Source organism: Asterias amurensis, chromosome 9, assembly GCF_032118995.1.
Source record: "Asterias amurensis chromosome 9, ASM3211899v1".
NCBI lineage: Eukaryota > Metazoa > Echinodermata > Asteroidea > Forcipulatida > Asteriidae > Asterias > Asterias amurensis.
This window is the reverse complement of record NC_092656.1, coordinates 19,141,170-19,161,061: the sequence shown is the minus strand read 5'-3', so window position 1 is coordinate 19,161,061 and position 19,892 is coordinate 19,141,170. Positions and strand designations below refer to the sequence as shown.

At 38.9% G+C, this 19,892-nt stretch overlaps 1 protein-coding gene and 1 pseudogene across 1 annotated transcript in view; one reads left to right on the top strand and one right to left on the bottom strand.

Moving 5' to 3' along the window:
- Positions 1 to 2,049: 2,049 nt before the first annotated feature.
- Positions 2,050 to 3,405, top strand: LOC139942079 (uncharacterized; annotated as a pseudogene).
- A 4,765-nt stretch (positions 3,406 to 8,170) lies between these two features.
- The window catches only part of LOC139942214 (A disintegrin and metalloproteinase with thrombospondin motifs 7-like), a 28,591-nt gene continuing 16,869 nt past the window's right edge, over positions 8,171 to 19,892 (bottom strand). The window contains exons 7-22 of the mRNA XM_071938993.1: positions 19,194 to 19,343; positions 18,102 to 18,248; positions 17,240 to 17,384; positions 16,690 to 16,785; positions 16,430 to 16,575; positions 15,600 to 15,663; positions 15,168 to 15,273; positions 14,289 to 14,422; positions 13,676 to 13,796; positions 12,882 to 13,126; positions 12,416 to 12,554; positions 11,794 to 11,917; positions 11,222 to 11,447; positions 10,473 to 11,030; positions 10,080 to 10,230; positions 8,171 to 9,643 (exon numbers count right to left, since the gene is read on the bottom strand). Of these exons, the coding sequence (XP_071795094.1) occupies positions 9,504 to 9,643; positions 10,080 to 10,230; positions 10,473 to 11,030; positions 11,222 to 11,447; positions 11,794 to 11,917; positions 12,416 to 12,554; positions 12,882 to 13,126; positions 13,676 to 13,796; positions 14,289 to 14,422; positions 15,168 to 15,273; positions 15,600 to 15,663; positions 16,430 to 16,575; positions 16,690 to 16,785; positions 17,240 to 17,384; positions 18,102 to 18,248; positions 19,194 to 19,343 (2,692 nt within the window). The 3' untranslated portion in view covers positions 8,171 to 9,503. The remainder of the gene's footprint in view (positions 9,644 to 10,079; positions 10,231 to 10,472; positions 11,031 to 11,221; positions 11,448 to 11,793; positions 11,918 to 12,415; positions 12,555 to 12,881; positions 13,127 to 13,675; positions 13,797 to 14,288; positions 14,423 to 15,167; positions 15,274 to 15,599; positions 15,664 to 16,429; positions 16,576 to 16,689; positions 16,786 to 17,239; positions 17,385 to 18,101; positions 18,249 to 19,193; positions 19,344 to 19,892) is intronic.

Genomic DNA, 19,892 nt, shown 5'->3' with positions numbered 1-19,892 from the left:
GGTCATTGTAAGTTATAAGTCTCAAAATATGACCTGTACCAAATGAGATTCAAGTCACATGACCTTGATCTTCGTTTTCTCACAAGAGTTTCTTTAAAGGCACAATACACTTAAAATAATTGTTAGTAAAAAAACTTACTTGGTAACAAGCAACGGAGAGCTGTTTATAGTTTAAAACATTGTGAGAAACGGCTCCCTCTGAAGTAACGTAGTTTTTGAGAAAATGTAATTTCTCACTAAAACATTTGAATTGATCTCGAGTCCATCGCTGAGCTCTCGAATTCAAGCATCTGGACGCACACAACTCTGTGTGACAAAGGTGTTTTTATTTACTTTTGACTTCAAATGTTCACATGTTTGTTATTTTATGCATATGTTGAGATCCACCAATTCAGAAGACTGGTCTTTGACAATTACCAAAGGTGTCCAGGGGTGGATTTTCACAAAGAGTTAGGACTAGTCTTATCTCGAGTTAGGATGAGTTACTCGTCCTAACCTAACTTAGCCATACTTTTTTTTTTATATCTCCTACATGACTAGTCCTAAGTAATGTCCTATAACTCTTTGTGAAATCGACCCCTGCAGTCTTTAACTTATGAAAGAAATATATAGTAGTGGGAAAACTCAACCTTCTGAGTGAAGGAATTAATAAGGGATACAATTTTTGTGTTGGACATGTTTTTCTCGAAGAAACCAGATTATTCCAGACTCTGACTCATCGGTCCCCAGCTATATTGGTTCTTTAGCAAGCGCCTCATAGCTTTGTGTCGTGATCGAGATTCCTTTGGCTCAATTTCAAAGAGCTGCTCAGCACAAAAAGTAGCTAAGCTCAACAAAATTATGCTTAGCACAATGAGGTTACCAGCCAAAAGTACAGGATTTCATGTACCTGTGACTGTATCCTGCTCATTTCTGCTTAGCAGAAAATTCTCAGTGAGCAAATTTAGTCTGCTTAAAAGGCACTATGGAATTCGACCCGGTGGTTAAGTCATCGAGATGTGAGTTCGAATCCCTGTCATGACACTTCTGTACTTGAGCAAGATGCTTTGCTTCTTTTTACTCACGGGTAAAAATGGCAAGTATGCAAAGGTAAAGCCTGTCATTCATTGAGAGGAAGAAGAAGGAGCACAACGGCAGCCTGAGGCTGCATACTCCACAGGGAGCTGAGAAAGATTCAATAAAAAAAATTAATGTGATCGGCCAAATGACAAGAGTACTAAAGCGCATTGATACGATGTTGTACAAAAAGAAAATATAGCTGTAATATAGGGCCTATAAGACATAGTCATTATTGTTAAACTTTTTGTAAAAGTTCAACTAACTTAAAAACTTTGAAAATAATTATTCCTACAGAAACGGACAACATTCATAGTTATGAAGTGAATAATGCAAATTAATGAGTAAACTATTAGACCACCAGTAAAATTTTGTTTTAAAAAGTTGAAACGATATCTGCCTGAAATCTCCTTATCCTATAAAGCTACCTCTACAAGTAGACCATCAATTAATTTGTAATCCCCTATTGAAAGACATTTTATGTAAACTAATCCCCCAAAAGCAGGCAGTATGGTTCAAAAGCAACACATACTGCATACATTCATGACATCATTAATGGACAGATAAAGAGCTCAGCTTGCAGTCGATACCATTAGTAGACGGAGGGGTGTACTAGTGCTTTGCTAAGCACGATAGAGACATTTTTTTAAAGCAATACAGCGCATTGAAATTGTACAAACGAAAACAAAAGAACACTCAAAACCGTAACTAAGTCCACTAGATCAATCAAAGTAATAATTTCTATTAACTAAACATGAACATAAAAATAGGAATGAAACATGAAAAAATAAGCCATAATATTTGTCACCCTCACGATTTCGAACACCCCGAATGTGGAAATACGCTAAGCGAGAAAAGACTCGAAAGCCCGTCACATTTGATTATGGATTCTTTAAATCCGTAATTTGGAATCAAATGTAAAATTATTTGGTCTATAATGTCTATAAAAACCCAACAATTTCAAACTCAAAATCAGAACCATTTCTGATTTCTCTGCGATCATCCATCCCCGATTGAAGCTATGGGTGCAGTTTCCCTCCTGGTCATGTTGGTTGCCACATCATCTGTATCTGCACATGTATTCTGTGAGTAATTAAACATCATTTTTAAATTACACAAAATAAAAACTGTTCTGTTTTAAACTTTACCCAAACTTAATATTTTTTTGAGTGATAGTATAATATATTAGGTATAGCAGTTTATGCAATCTTAACATGAACAACTCATTCTTTTCCAATGTCATTCTAAGCGGCATTCTCTCTCACTTTGAAGATTTTGACCATGACGTGGTTCCGGGTGATGGGGAATTCCGGGATGAATCTACCCGTAAAGTTGGAAGGGGCCAGGCATTGGATACCAGTGACTGCATGAACGTCTCACCCATTCCAGACGACTTACGGGCAGAGATACCACTCGACAATTTCTACCAGAAGTACACCCATGCCTACGGCATCCCTATAGTGTCGTCCAATCAGCCAAATGATGATGCTCTCATTCGCGCCTGTTACGTGGTACGTTTCATGCTGGCCGATCGAAAAGATGTCCGAGACTCCATGTTCTTACGGGCGAGTTGGTGTGATCGGCTACGATGAGAAACTCACAGACATCCCTGAGTATAGCCACTTTCCGTCTTGGTGGAACGATCGAGCAAGAGGTTATGGAGGTACCGCGTCCAGACCCATCGCTACGGATGGTGAAGAGAACCTCCTCTGTTGGCGCTCCTGGGAAGATCCCTGGTTTGAGGAGGACGTTTTAGTCCACGAATTCGCGCATTCAATCCACCTTATTTCCATGAGTAAAGTGGATCTGACATTCGACGCTAGACTGAAGGCGGTCTGGAACGAGGCGAAAGCAGCAGGTCTTTGGCAGAGCACCTACGCCATCTGGCAATACACCGAGTACTTTGCGGAAGGTGTCCAGTCCTACTTCAACTGTCAGACCCATCGGGATCGCACAGATACCGTACATAATCATGTGTCAACCCGTGATGCTTTGTCTGAATACGACCCCAAACTGTTTAGCCTGATCGAGGAAGTGTTCCCGTGCAAACAAGATCTCATCAGCAGGTGTTAGAAGAATAACAAAGGTAGGTTTGGAGAGAAGAAGAGGAAGATGATGAGGGTTGGGGGAAACACGCAAGCCATGAAGGTAGAAGCCAAAAATGAGTAGGAAGTATTTGAATTTATTTCCTGGATTTATATACTAATTATTTTCAAAGAAAATTAGAAGGGATTTCAGCGGGTCAAAACGAAGCGGAAATCTGGCCGGTTGTTGACAACTCGCTGAAAATTTGTGAATAATAATTGTTCTCTATCTCTCTTAATTTAGAGCTTACTTCAAACAAGTCTAGCCGATAAAGGTAAGTATCGTTTATAGTCGTTATAGGACCCTTTGCATATGACGTCACACTCTCAAAAAGCGCCCTCACCGTGGCGAAAAAGTGCCATCTAAAAGGTAGCCTGAACGTCTGACGTCATTCTTCGAGGCTCGTGAATAACGCCAGAGACCGGCCAAAAACCGGCGTGTGGTTTGACCTTTGACCTCTCATAGAGATACGCACAAATTCTACACCAACATTACCAAGCAAGTATTATACCGTATTCACCATGCATGTACTGTATACATAGCCACACACGTGGGCACACACGTGCAGACGACCGAAAGTAGGCTTTCCATACATGTGTTTTAATTGGCCAACCGAGGTGACCTCAGACCAATCAAAACAACCCAGCTACGGTAGCTTTCAGTCACTGCATTTATCCAATGGTATCATTATACCCAATGGAATCACTGGATCTGAACAGCTGGTACCTGTCTTTATCCTTGCGGATAAAGACAGGGGCCCAGTCTACATCTAAGCATGGAGCAATAAACTAGTTTATTGCTCCATGATCTAAGGAAGCCAAACGGGGCACACCTTCCCAATTTCCGTAGTTGCCACGTAGTTTTAATTCTTGCATCAGATTGAGCGCAATGCATTGTTTTAGTAAATATTGTGCAAAAAAAAACCGTTTTCTTTTGTCCCAATCCAGAACCAGCTGACTGATTGTCAACACGCATCACGTGAGAAGATGTAACAGTGACGTCACCATTATGTCTACACTATTTAGTGTTTTTTGGTGAAGGGTATTTAATTTAAAAATATTGAATTAAAAAAGGGAGATATACCTTTGGTAATTACTCAAAAAATTAATTAACGGATATAAAAACTGACTTAGTATTGAAGCACTGCAGTTGATGATAAGGTATACATTTTTGAGAAACAATTATTGTCAAAAGATTGTAGTTTTAGAGAGAGGGGTTTACAAAGGAAAACATTGCCTTGGGTCGGTCGAGTTGGCCTTTGAAAAGCGTTTGTAACCGTTTGTTATAAAATGCATATGGATAGAGAGATGTCGTAAAAGTAGAATACAATGTTTCACACAAACATGCCTCGAAATTGCACGGTTTTCATTTTACCTCGTTGACTAAAACGGTCGGCCATTTATGGGAGTAAAATTTTTGACTCCCTTTAAATGGCCGACCGTGTTTTATGGGAGTCAAATTCTTGACTCCCCATAATTGGCCGACCGTGTTAGTTCGCAAAGTAAAACGAAAACCGCGCATTTTTGAGGAAAATTTGTGTGGATCATTGTATTCTACCTTTAAAATATCTTTCTAACCATATGCATTTCATAACAATTATAGACCAACTCGACCGATCCAAGGCAACGTGTTCCTTTAACATTTCTGCATGAAACGTTTATCAGATTGTCTATTCCAATCACAGATTATTCTTTATGCGCGGAATTAACTGCTTCAGATTTTCTGCAACAACGCATTAGAAATGAACTGAGAAAGTTTGAAGAATGGTCTTAAATATGTTGCAAAGGGCGCACAGTCCAGCAAATAGAACATAATTATGAGGTAAATAAACAAATGTTTATACTATTAAGTATTTCAAAGGCAAATAAAAAGAGAATTCAAAACAGCTAAGTCGTCAAACTCTATAATAAAAATCCTAATTTATAGATTTTTCAAAAAGTTTCATTATTGAAAATAGGTCTACGATAACGCTTCAAATCTTTAAAGTTTCCAAGTTTATTAAATTAATAATTATTTATTTGACTAGAACTTCTTGCCATAAATTATAACCAGCTTTAACAGCTATTTGGGGTCATAAGCTGACGTTTTGATAGTTATTTGGTTGCCAGATATGGCTTCTTTTCTTCTTCGTGGTGTTGGCTTAAAGTAAGTAATATATCGGTGTTATTTTGGGCCGTCAATAAATCATAAGTCTGCATTGCAACATCAGATTCTTTTTCTGTTTTGTTAGGTGTTCGGGCAACAGCCCGAACAACTCTTTGATTTTGTTCGGTTTTTTTTTTTTTTTTTTTGGTTTTTCTTATTCTTCTTCTCGTCGATTGTCCGCAAGAAAAAGCATAGATGCGAAGCTTGCATTAAGTTGAAACTTTGCACACAGGTAGACGATAACCAGTATATGATACAAAAGTTGTTACGTCACGACGACGTCATCAGTTGACGAGATACACTCATTCAAAGTTTATTATTTCAAAAAAATCATAACTTTAGATCTACATGAGGGATGTTTACAATCAATACATCATCAGAAAGGGCATTAAAAACTCCGTAAACGCCTCACAGACATGACTCCATTTTGATTTTGTCTTCCGGCTCAAAAGAGAGGTTGAAAATTTCAAAATTCATGTATAAAGAACTACAAAATTCCCCATTGATTGCGCGTAAAAATTTTACGATTATATGTACACGTACTTTGTCACCACGTGTAAGCATGCGGTGCATTGCGGTCACCACGTGTAAGTATGCGGTGCATTGAGGAGCATAACCACGCTCTGCACCACGTGTTGATCGTTTTAGTCTGCGTTCGAGGCGTTCTCAACACAATGTCAATTTTCTTCAAAAGTAATTACTTGGTTTTATCTACGACTATACTGCGTTGATAACACCGGTTCTCGTCCGGTCACTGAGGTTAAGCAAAATCGGTCCCAGTCAGAAATTCGATGGGAGACCACGTGGCGACCAAGATTTGTACTATTTATTTTTGTATTTAATTTTTTTTTCTCCTATAAATAGCCTCGTTTTAAGTCTGTTTTCAAGGCGTTTTCAACATACATTTCCCTTCCGGTTAGTTAGTCTCTTCTCCAGTCGTCATTATGCATTAAGCTCCTATATCCTCAACCACAAAAGCTAATTTGACAATCTATACATCATATGAAAGGGCTTTACGTATGTAGTCTGTTTTCAAGGTGTTTTCAACAAACACTTCCCTTCCGGTTAGTTAGTCTCTTCTCCAGTCGTCATTATGCATAGTTCCTATGTCCTAAACCACAAAAGCTATTTTGACAACCTGTACATGAAATGAAAGGGCTCTACGTACGTAGTCTGTTTTCAAGGCTTTTTCAACAAACATTTCCCTTCTGGTTAGTTAGTCTCTTCTCCAGTCGCCATTATTCATCAGTTCACGTTTCCTCAAATACAAAAGCTATTTTGACAATCTATACATCATATGAAAGGCCTAACGTATTCCACAAAAATGGGTATGTTGGTGACCTTCTCTTGACTTTTTTGACTTTTTTAAGCTGGAAAAGCCTGTAAAATGCTTTGAAAAGGCATTATTTAAAGGCTTTTAGGTTGAAATGTACACTTTTTGATGCTTTTTCCATAAAATTATTACACATCGAGAAAACTGTTTGGTTTTGATTTCTTTGTAATTTGACAATACTTGTTTCATTTATTCAAACACTGACCCAACAATAGCCGAACACCTAGTGTTTGTTTCTACAAACACTATATCTAGTTTGTGCTTTGTTTTCAAATTGCCAAAAAAGTGTCAAAAACCTCCTCAAACCTGCTGCAAGTCTGTGCCCCTATGATAATAGTTAATTCAGTAAAAAAAATGGAAGTCGTTTTGTTATCATCCCTGAAATAACTGCATTCCGCACGAATTTTGTCTGTACGGAGCTTTTCATTTTTTCCCTTCTAAATCGATTTAAAATAAAAAGGAAATCAGTAAACAAAAAAATCAGGATACAATTCTTTTAAAGGAATTTTTACCCCAGAAAAAAAATTGAAATCCACCCAACAGCAGCCATTGTAGATTGGATGCTAGAGGGATGCCACCATTTCATGGGCCAACCATAGACCTTATCGAAAATACCAATGCGCAAGCGCAGACTGTTGAATGAGGTGCATTGTGGGATAGACATGAGTCATATTTTGCTACCAGCTAGACCACAATGCATCTAATTCCAAGCTTTACGCGCGCGCCCCAGTATTTGCGAAAAGGTCTATTGATGCGCTGGGTAGACAACATCTGAGAATGGTCAGGTTGTGATATCACTGATACAGCAGCAGCACCGGCATGCAATTGTGTCCTCTATGCAAATACTAAGCAATAACGTCATCCGGACGGTTTTGCATATGCAATTGTGTCCGCCCGGACACATTTGCATAGGCAGTTGTGTCCTCCCCGTGCAAAACCGTCCATGTAGTAAATTAAACGCCCTTGGTCGACGGAACACGTTCGCCATTTGTTTTTTACAAGCTTAGTGCATATGGGAAATGTTCGGCCGTTGGGTATCCGCTGCAATCATAAAATAATATACGTGAATATTCATGCTGCATGTACACGTAGGTTTAGTGCATGCATGCTCGCTTAAGCGCGCACAATACATGTACAGTCATGTACGTGTCCACCGGACGGTTTTCGCATAGCCCCGGACACGATTGCATATGCAAAAGTGTCCGGAGCGGACAGTATTGCAAAGCGGACACAATTTCACCTGACACCGGCACGACGGGCTGTGGTTGGAGCAGTATTACTGATTCAAGAAGGCTACAACTTGAGGAGGAGATCGCCGGCAAATGCCTATGTCTATTGGTACTAGAGAGAGAATACACCATGTGTCAAGACAAGGATTAGTCAAAATAGTGCTAAACAAAATACATGTCTATAAAAGAAATTAAAAACATTGTAGCGGAAGGATCACTTGGACAAGTTACTGTGGCTGGTATATTACACGCGCAAATCATCAACTCAATAAAAATACCGCATAACAAAGAGGCATCTTTTATTTTTTTAACTTTATTTGTTTAGCTATCCATGCATAGGAAGCATTTGTCATATGACTTCACCTCGTTGACATTTTTAGCACCAGAATACTAAACATGGTCCCAAGACGTCCGAATACACGAGACAATAGTGACTATAGCGTGCACATGAAACAACATTGTTTTCGGCGAAAGGCAGTTGTTTCGACATCAAACCTTGAAACTGTTCAACTTATTTCTTAAAGACAGTGAACACTGTTGATAATTGTCAAAGACCAGTGTTCTCACTTAGTGTATCTCAACATATGCATACAATAACAAACCTGTGAAAATCTGAGATCAATTGGTCGTCGAATTTGCGAGATATGAGTGAAATAAAAAACATCTTTGTCATACAAAGGTGTGTGCTTTCAGATGCTTGATTTCAAGACCTCAAATTAAAAACTTAAGGTCTCGAAATCAAATTCGTTGGAAATTACTTCTTTCTCGAAAACTAAGTCACTTCAGAGGGAGCCGTTTCTCACAATGTTTTATACTATCAACCTCTCCCCATTACTTGTTACCAAGTGAGGTTAAATGCTGATAATTATTTTGAGTAATTACCAATATTGTCCACTGCCTTTAAAAGGAACAACATTTTAAACAAAAATATTAAAAGAACAGTTTTCACTATTCCCATCTTTATACAACATACCTTTAGTGCAAAACTGTAAACATTTATATATTATGTTCAATCTTACCAATGTTAGGCACACCCTTTAAAACAAATATGGACAATTTGCTTATAACATAAATATTTTTGTTAGCAAGCGACGTCATGAGTCAACTTCTACCAGATCGGTTGCCGAAGCGCAGTACGAAAGGAAAATTTGTTAAGTCATCAAGCTGTCTTAAATTTTACTCTTCCTGTGCTTCGTTATGTCGGTTTTATGTAAAATCGTAAACAATATTTTTCGATATAAAAACACAAAGTGAAATATGGTTTTATTTTTACATAAATAATTTAACAAAAAATATAGTAGAAATTATACATTGGTACATTATTACAATTCAAAACCTTGAAGAAATTCCCGTTAGTATGAAAACAGAACAATATTTGTATGGCGATTTTTGCTCTCAATTCCAAATTCAATACAAACCAACAGTTATTTCCATGTCGGTGGAAAAAAGAGATTAATAAACAAATTAAGAACAACGTTTTAAGTCAAAGACAATCAAGATTTGAGTTGAATTGATTTAATTGCAATCAATAATTTAAGGGTTACACCTTAGTAAAGTTAAAAGAAGCCAGTTGGACCAAATATTATTTAGTCAGTTTTGGCGGGAAAGGCGTTGACTAAGTGAACTGGGCCTAGCCTATAAATCGCAGGCCTAGCCTATACGTTGTACTGAGCTGCATAGGCGATGCATGTTTCGCAGCACAGATCATTGTAGGGATACTTGCCACAGTTTCCCATAACAAGCACGAGGCGACACCATGTGTTGGTTTGTTTATTTCCATCACAGCTATTTGAAACTGCAAAAAAAAAAGGGGAAAAAAGAAAGAAAGAATAAACAAACATCCAAATGAATAAAAGAATTGTTAGTAGGGCATGGCACCTTCAAATGACAACTTACTTTCATTATACAGTATAACATAACGTTAAATTTAATTATTCACGATTGTCATTGTGGGTTGCATTATGCATCACTGAGCAGTAGCCGAAAAAGTGTTTGTAATTTGAAACAACAATTAGTTTATTTTCTTAAATTATTGCTAAGATGACTTTAGAATATTTTCTATGTATGTTATACCAACACTATGTGATACCACGGTGGCTACATGTAGGCCTGGGTTAAATTCAAGAGCCCTATTTAGCCAAGAGCTAGAAGTCGAAAACACATAATTATGTTTGGCACACTCAAGTGTAAGAATGACTTATTGTTAAACAAATAATTAGCTCTTTACGTACGTGCATTGCTATCTTTACACTCAGTATTTTGACATGATTGAGTAAGTAAAGGCTTTGTGGTCTGGTCGCAGCCTCGATGATGTAGGCCTGTTTTAACTTCCAAACACTCCACGGTTCTATGTTTAACTCCATCCCCACAACTCACAGAACACTGAAAATTCAAAATGACACACAAATTTCGGTTAAAACTAAAACAGTGATGATTGGTGAGAATAAAGTTATGTTAAAAAAAACAAAGCAGTTTTATGAAACTCATACTAAATTGAATAAACGCATACCACCGTAGTTGGTAATTTTCAATAGAGGGCGCTACCAATTTTGTTTCGTCGGATTGGTCTATACACTTGATCTTTTTCATTTATTTGCTTGTTTTTATGACATTCCTTTATTTACCTCTGACCACGGAGTAGGAACCCACCAGAGTGTCTGTCCTTCCACCCCAGGGGGATCTCTCACCGGTGAATCACCATTACCCTCTGGTAATTCATCAGCCACTTTAGAGTTACCAGTCACGTGACCAGGTTTGATGGGCTCCACCCAATCACCATCCGGGTCAACTTGTTGATTTGCAATTTCTAAAACGACGTCATCTCTTCCTAAACCAAGGAGAGACTCGTCAGTGGTGTCGGGTGGTGGTATATAACTACGTGCCAGAGAGTCTGGGACTTGATTGGCTACAACGTTTGAAGGCCTCCCTATTGGTCCAATGGTTGTCATGGTGTGGCCATTCACCGGTTCAAGCAAGCCTTTTTCCTTTAGGCGTTCCCATTCCCCGAAGCTGATTGGTGTTTCGTCTCTTTTGACACTGTAATCTCCATAGTAATCATATGAATATTCATAAAGGTCACATGGCTGACGTGTTGTAGGTCGACTTGCATAGTCACAGAAGGTATCCGTTCTGCTGCAATGAACAGTTCTTGTCTGCTCAGCTCGACCACTTACAAAGAGACACTAAAACACAAAGAAAACAGAAACCTATGCATGACAAAGTACATCAAACAAAACTACCAGAAAAGGCAGACTAGAGGCAAACTTCAGTTTGGGCGGCCATTTTAAATCTCAACCATTTGAAGATCATTAATTTGAGAAACTGTTTATTAATTGGTCAAAACGAGCCAGCAATTAATGTTTTAAAGACTCACCTCTGACCACTCTCCCGCGATCCAATTAGCTTCCAGTGGGCAATTTTTCTCTACTCGGCAACTTTCTGTCGTTCGTGGCTTTACCAGCCCAAGACGAACGCACTGTTCATCGACCAGGGCTACTTGTTCATCTTGACCGAGACTTCGAATGCAGAACACCGACCGACTGCGACTTCCACCCAGTCCACAGGTGACTGAGCAGTGCTGCCACGGACCAATCCACCAACTATCAGAACATACAATCGTCATTATTATTTGTTTATACAATGGATCTCTGCAATGTGTGATGTTGCGACAAATGGTGTTATTTTTTTCATTTTGAGAAGAGCACAATCTATGCTTTAATATTGCTTTATACACATGTCAAAAGCTGTGAAAGTAGAACCACCAAGAGATCAGAGAACGAAATCGAGTTGTTAATTAAACATACATCAGCACATTTCCTGTCGATGATCTTTTATTTACCCCATAAAGTCACCTTGGAGTTAAGAAGCAACCACTAGGGTTCGGTAAGAAGGGACAGTTAGAAGAACAAAGTGAACGGACACAACTATTTTGTCTACGGTACTTACTTAGCGGGGCACTGATGAACGTTACATTTCCGTTGCTCATCGTTAGGTCTGGTGCCATTGCAATATTTATCATCAACCATCCCTGCTACTCGCTCAACACAGAAAATTGTCATCCGTTGCAGGCCTGTAACGAAGGATATTTATAAACCAGTGGTTAAAATTATTGGTTAAAAAGGTATCTCAACAAAATTATTGTTTTCAAAACATTTATGTCAAAACATTATAATAATAGTCATTAAAGGCAGTGGACACTATTGGTAATTGTCAAAGACTAGCCGTCACAGTTGGTGTATCTCAACATATACATAAAATAACAAACCTGTGAACTGGTCGTCGAAGTTGCGAGATATTAATGAAAGAAAAAACACCCTGGTCACATGAAGTTGTGTGTTTTCTGATGCTTGATTTCGAGACCTCAAATTCTAAAGTTGAGGTATCGAAATCAAATTCAGGGAAAATTACTTCTTTCTCGAAAACTACGTCACACTTCAGAGGGAGCCGTTTCTCACAATGTTTTATACTATCAACCTCTCCCCATTACTCGTAATCAAGAAAGGTTTTATGATGACAATCATTTTGAGTATATACCAATAGTGTCCACTGCCTTTAAATACACACATACCAGATCCACACGTTGCTGTGCAGGGCGACCATCCCGAGATTTGCCAGTGGAACTGTTTGGGTATCGTTACTGTCGTGTTGCCAGGTTTAGGAACGGTATACTCGTAGGCCACTCCGGCCGTCTTGGATTGAAACAATAGCTGCAAAACAAAACCAAGAAAGATATACACTACTTCCAAGTAAACGAACGTTTTTAATTATGAATTTGTAAAAGAAAAGACTTCAAAAGACCCCAAAAATGTAAAATAACTTGCATGCTTTCGTAACCTTTTTTTGAAAGCGAAGTATATATGTTTCTTTTGCACTCGTCAAAAACTGGCCAAAAGAAAAACTATAACAGTAAAACTCTTTTACTGTGAGTGTTGGCGCTGAGGCGACCGGTGTAGTGCACCCTTCACTTGAAGTAATTGAAAAATGAGGGCTTTTGCGTGTACCCCTCCTACAACCGATACCTCCCAATTTCTTACCATAACGTGTAGAGGTTCCTCAAGTGGTCCCTTAGCTTCAAATGTCTCTTTATTCTGGTCGTCTCTCTCGTACCTCACTACAGTACCAGCAGCTTCATATTTCCCGCTCCATTTGATATCCCAGCCACCATTCAGGTAGTAGTGGCCCGAAGGATTCATCAAGGCAAGGAAGTTTGTGGATTCTGCTACCTCCTCAACGCGAATGTTTCTTGCGCCTCGAGGTATCACCATTGCCTCAACGTAACCTGAGAAGTGGGATTTTAAAGATGTAGGAACTTATATCACAGTTATTGTTAAAGATTGAACATTGAACAATCAAACAGGTTTGTACTACAGACAGGGATTTCGAAGATGTTTCTTGTATACCAAAGTTACTTTGACATGGGACATTTTTGAACATTCGAATAGGTTTGTACAGCGAATATCAATGTTGAATTTCCAATGTACAATATCAATGTGCAAGATAGACGTCGTGGCTGAGAGTCAATGCCGGCAAAAAAAGTCTGAAACCAGAATCTAAACTTTAGGGGTTTGTTAAAATTCCCCATTTTGGAACAGACTAAAAAAGCATGATTGATTTCTTTTGGCGAAAACAGCAACATATTCAAGTCTTCATCATGCAAACACTTTCAGCACAAACATAGTTTAGGAACACACCTTCTCTATATTAAAAAAAACATAAGTGTTCTAGAAACGACAAGAACAAGACAACTGATTACCTCTAGAAACTATAAGGCCCCCGTGAGAGCCTTATAGTTTCTAGAAGTAACAACTGAGTATGTAATTTGTCTCACCGAAGCCGGACTGTTTAATGAGTTGATCTTTCACCGTTTCACATGATGATCCATCTCCGTGGCAAACACCACACCGATCCTCTACTGCATTGGAATTAATCTGGAGATCACAACCCACCGTCTGTTGGTGAATGACACAGGATCTTCATGATAAAGATGCTTCTGGTACCACAAACAGTTAACAAATATTATAATAATGTCTATAATAATACATGAGAGGGCACGCTAAAGCGAGTTAAATACAACGCCCTTTATTGGAATAAAATGTATGCACCATAGTACTAGTGATATAGCCCAAATCTTCCCATACTTTAACACACCCTTTTCTTCTCGTACTACCGTTTCCCATTGCAACAAAATAAAAATTATTTCATTAACTTCAAGACATTATTTACAAAGCGAACGTTCTAGTTTAAAAAACATTTGTTTCTAAATAAACCGGTTGGTTGTGAAACTTTGCGTGGGTGGGAGTGCAGTAAGGTGAGGTTTGTGGTAGCACCATGAGTAGTGTTTGTTCTAAAGAAGAAGCAGTGGTTGACAACTAAACGTTTCGATCAGTATGCTCTGATTGTCTTCAGCATAGTCGCTATTACGAATATTGTTAAATTCTTACGTAGCATATTCCACCAATGCAGATATCTCTTGAATCATCAGTGCACGGCGTGCCATCCTTCACCATAGCAGAGAATTTAATCGGTAGCATAAAGTTCTTTTGGAGGGGTCTGCAGTGAAGCTCACACAATGCGTCTGCAGTAAAAGTCAATTCATAAACAAATTAATGTTCAAAATGGACACGCATTTTTATGTACGTTAAAGGTAATGGACACTGTTGGTAATTACTCAAAATAATTATTAGCATAAAACCTTTCTCGCTGACGAGTAATGGGGAGAGGTTGGTAGTATAAAACATTGTGAGAAACGGCACCCTCTGAAGTGCCATAGTTTTTGAGAAAGAAGTAATTTTCCACCAATTTGATTTCGAGACTTCAGATTTAGAACTTAAAGTCTCGAAATCCACCATCTAAACGCGCACAACTTCGTGTGACAAGGGTGTTTTTTCTTTCATTGTTATCTCGCAAGTTCGATGACCGATTGAGCTCAAATTTTCACAGGTTTGGTTTTTTATGCATAATATGTTGAGATGCACCAACTGTGAAGGCTAGTCTTTGACAATTACCAATAGTGTCCACTGCCTTTAATCGAAATAATGATAATTCAAAATATAGTGTTGTAGGAAAATCTGTTCCCTGGAGATTCCCTCTCCCTTATGGAAAATTCACTTGAGGTGAATGAGGTTGATTCAACAGAGGGCGCTATCAGAAGAAGTTTGCACACAATTCGCCGTATGGGGACAGAAATTCCGAGGGACAGAATCTCTTGCCACACCCCTTTTCACTTAATAAAACCCCAAACCGGCAATTTAGCGTTTTTTCATCATCAAAGGTAAACTTATTGACTGCAATAGTAACGTTGAAGCAAATAGCAAACTCACTTTCTTTGTAGTATGGTATCCAATGGAAATAGTTGCCTTGGTGAGCGAGCCCATTGTAGCTATTACACTGTGCCTCACGAGGACTTGGGCTTCCTTCTGGACAGTCCTTTATAAACACAAAATAAACAACAACAATAACCAAACAATGAAAACAGTGCACTAAATACTTAGAGTACACAGATAAAATAGTTGCAAAACTTCTACAGGGTGTGGTTCTCCAGAAAAAAAACCCGAACAAAACCAAAATCAATAAAAGGTGAGAACAAAAAACACAAACCTGAAACATCAATGGGTTAAAACAGTGCAGGAAAAGGTCTACAGAGGAACCAATATTATGCGTTAGAAAAATGCGACATTTTGTATTGTAAATAAAAAAGGCACAGTTTTATTAAGCGTCTGTGATCAGTTAATGAAGACGCCCTTCGTACGTACCTGACGGTTACATATGGCATACTTTTTGCGGACCCCAACACAATATCGGCCACCATTGGTAGGTCTTCACGTCAAGAAGTACATACAAAAAATCAAAAGTATCGAAAGAAAGAAATCTCGGCAAATAATGATAAAAAGTACAGGTTAACGAATGGATTAAGTATTGAGTTCAAGTTATTTTCAAGAAACACTTGACAACAACTTAAGTTACAAAAACACCGAAATTAAAAAGAAAGCATAATTTTAATAACAATCTGCATGATATCATATTTAAAATACACAAATAATACCACTGGACCTCGCATTCAATGGGTGACTTTGGAACGCTAGGTGGCAGCAGACTTACCAGGTAAATTGCCATTGTTTGCGTAGTTCTGAGCATGCGCACATTACCAAGAACAATAGATTTTACCTGGTAAGTCTGCTGCCACCAAGCGTCCCAAAAGTCTCCCATTGAAATAATGTTGACGACAATGTATTTCGCGGCACAAAATCAAACTTTACAACAACTGGCTACACATCGAACCAACCTGTTTTTGGAAATACCAATCCAATTTAAAATGAACTTTCAAGCATAAACAGCAGTGGGATGGGCTAATCGCTTGCACAGATTCTTGTTCAGGAAGTACGTCATGCGTACAGTGCATAAAAATATAATGAAGTGTGAGTGTGATGCATGATGGGACTGCGCATTGTTAAACCAATTACAGTGCATGATACGTTTGCCCATCCTAGCGCTTTTGGTTAAAGCAATGCACTGGGGACGAGCGAAAAACAGCAGTAACTGACAACATTTTGTGAGAGTGAAAGACTGTGTATATAATATTTACCTTGGGTTATCGCAATGTCGTTCTTTGATAGCCACGCCACCTCCACAGCTAAAGGAGCAAGCAGACCACTCACTCCATGGACCCCAGTCTCCGTGAATAGGTCTCGGTGAATCTTTGATATCTACACATTCACCATCTCTACACCACTGTAAATTAAACGGATTTTTTTCATAAAACAAACTCCAAAAAATAACATGGTACAAGACTATAGTAATTGATTTGGGATTGACGATGATCTATGTTTTTGTATTAAAACTGACCTTATCCCTTCCACAGCTTGTCCCTGGTGCAGCGGCAGACAGTTTGGAGTGGCAATGACTACCCGACTTACACCACAGTGTAGAGCATTGATCTGGCTGTGAACAAATAAAAAAAGACCATTTAAAAATCAAAGTGAGACATACGAATAACTGTTGTTGTTGATCGGGGAGATCTAAGTGCCCATAAAATAATATTCACATTTTTACCGTCCCTGCTCAGTTGGCTCATAATAAACTCACAGCCCAGTAGTCCATAAATTATGCGCATGCCCCTTCTTATAAATGAACTTCAATGCATCTTGGAAAACCAAGATGGACGACATACTGTATGTAGTTAACAAAACTATGGTGGGTTTTGCGTACATTGCTTCAAATACAGTGCGCCATGTTGGCCGGTTAATCTTAGACCAAGAATTCACCCATGACCCTTTCCCCCGATCACGTAGGTTCTTCTGAACAAAGCACCTCTGTTTAGTTAAACGAAACAAACACAAATCGGTGATTATTTTTGGACTAAATAAAAATGTTCGCACCATAGAAGAGCACATACCTCAAGCAGCGAGCAAACTGATGCATTAACGCCATACTGAAGTCTACACTGGTGCTCTGCTGTGTACATCACACCAGGGGGCACCAGCGGAAAATTGAAATCATGTCGAGTTGGTTCGTCATTCAAACAATCACCAAATCCTTGGCTAAATAAAAAAAGATCAAGGGTTTAATTAAGTCGACTAATTGAGAAAATGCTTCTACGTTCATAAGATTTTAATAAACCTGCTGGAATATGACGTCAGAAACCCCTACAGCGCCCTCCCGAGTCAATGAAGACCTTTCATCGGCTGAGAGATGCGCGGTGCTTACGCGCGTGCACGCGTCCGTTCACTTCACATCACATGATAACTTCTTTTAGGCTTTCAGCAATCAAACATAAAGCTAAAACTGTAGATCATCTCTGATGATTGAAGATCCAATATCACGTCTCAGACACGAACTTAAAATATAAACCTATATGTCATAATTTCAGATCCCGTTGATGAAATCAGTAAGAGCGACAGTCGTGGCACATGACGGTAGTTGACTATATGGGGTACTTGGAATGTTGCATCACATGACAGAGATGCGGATGATCATTAAAGATTACATTCTATTCTTCCAAGAAGTCGGCCCTTGATGATGATGATGATGATGATGATGATGATGGGCTTCAAGAATGCACCTACTAGCCCTGACGGCCTTTCACTTTCGTATAGAGGGTCCATACAGCTCAACATACCCCCCCCCTTTTCAAAAGCTTTTTGTACAAGGATTGCAATGAATGTAAAGGCCGCTCCACCCAAAATTTGGGTGTAAACCTCCCCAGGATCTTTCGGAGCAAAAGCCATTCTCCAATACTGAATGACAAGTTTACTTACTCTAGGAACCGTGTGACATAATTACTGCTGCATGGCGACCATGTCAACGCTCCGTACACACCAGTTAGCTGCGATGACATTACATGGATCTGGGAGTCGTTGGTTTTCATACAGGAATTGTCCAGTCCGTCATGTTGCATGCCAAAACTTAAAAAAAAATAAAAAAAAAAAAAAATGGTGAAAACACTGCGTTGACAGCAATGGTGTAAATGTTGATACCTTTGTTTGGATATATATGTGGCAATTCCCATGGTGTTAATTTAACATCCCAATTTTCGCAGTGAGGAAAACAAACTTGATTAGCAAAATTAATGTAAAATTTAGCTCAAATTTGGTTGTCAAGTTTAATATTAATAAATCCGTTCCAAGGGCACAATAAGTTAGGGCAGGTTGACCGTATACTTACACTTCGACCCTGACCTGGTCAACATGGTAATTGGTTCTTCGTTCGGTTAAAACAATAGGCATGGGAGAATAAGTACAATCTTAAAGGCGTTGGACGGTTGTATTGTCAAACCATGATTCTCACTATATAATCCCAAAAATGGGCATCGAAGTTACAAGAAAACAATGAAAGAAAACAACAATGTTGCACAAATTTGTTTCCAGATTTTTTCATTTCTCAAAAACTACGTTACTTCAGAGGGAGTCGTTTCTCATCAGCTCTCTGTTGCTCGTTACGAAGTAAAGTTGTTTGATCATGAAGAAAGGAAATTTCCTTCCTCCATGGTTTGAGTGTCCATAGCCTATACCAAACGTGTGAAGTACAATTAAAGCATTGTCTGATTTGTCTCCCTTAACAGTCCGTTGGCCAAATGCAAGTCATAAATTCCAATGCGCAGTCAAATTTGGTCCTGCTGGCCAGTTCAATGCTTTCCAATGCCTTCTTGGAATGTGCAATTCAAACCGAAGTCCCATACAAAGGACGATGTTAGAAAACCAAACAATACCGACCAGTCGGTTGAACAGTGGCCAACGTATGGCTACTGTGAAGCAGACCAAAAATGTATCATTCAGACAAACAACTTGAAAACAGAGACAAAAAGCTTCCACGTAATCCAGTCAATTTAATTTTTACCTAAGCCAGCTTACCTGTGCCCAAGTTCGTGTGCGACAGTATAGGCCAATGCTAAACCTGTGTCTTCATTTATATTACAACTCCAATCTTGTTGACACATCCCAGATACTTGAGCCAGACCGAGGGTGCCGCAAGGAGCATCAAATCCCTTGCATAAGTCCTTCCTGAAAAACATCAAACATTTTTACAAGGAGGCGAAGGAAGGCTTCATAAACCCGAGCCTTTTGTAAAGGCCAGGGCCCAATTTCATAGAGCTGTTAAGCACAAAAATTTGCTTCGCATGAAATTTCTTCCTTGATAAAAAAAACAGGGTTACCAACCAAATTTCTACGCAATGATTTTCAGGATAAGCAAACAACAGCTGGATACCAGTAGCAATCAATATGTAACAAATGGAAATTTGGTTGGTAATTCTGTTTTTTTTTAAGGAAGAAATGTCATGCTAAGCACATTTTTGTGCTTAGCAGCTCTATGAAATTGGGCCTTGGTTTGGTCAGCTTCGTAGAGCAGCGAGCCCAAGCGACTGGAAGTGGAGACCACGAGCGCGAGTCAATGGTCTCCCCTTCGTGTCGCTTGCGAGGGATCGCGGCTCTTTAGGAAAGTATCCAAGCCACGAAGACCTCGACAAAAGGCTACATAGACCTGCCCCTTGTCAAAGGACGACTTCTTTGGGTAGCATAAACATCCAAATTAATTTGTCAATTATTATTTCC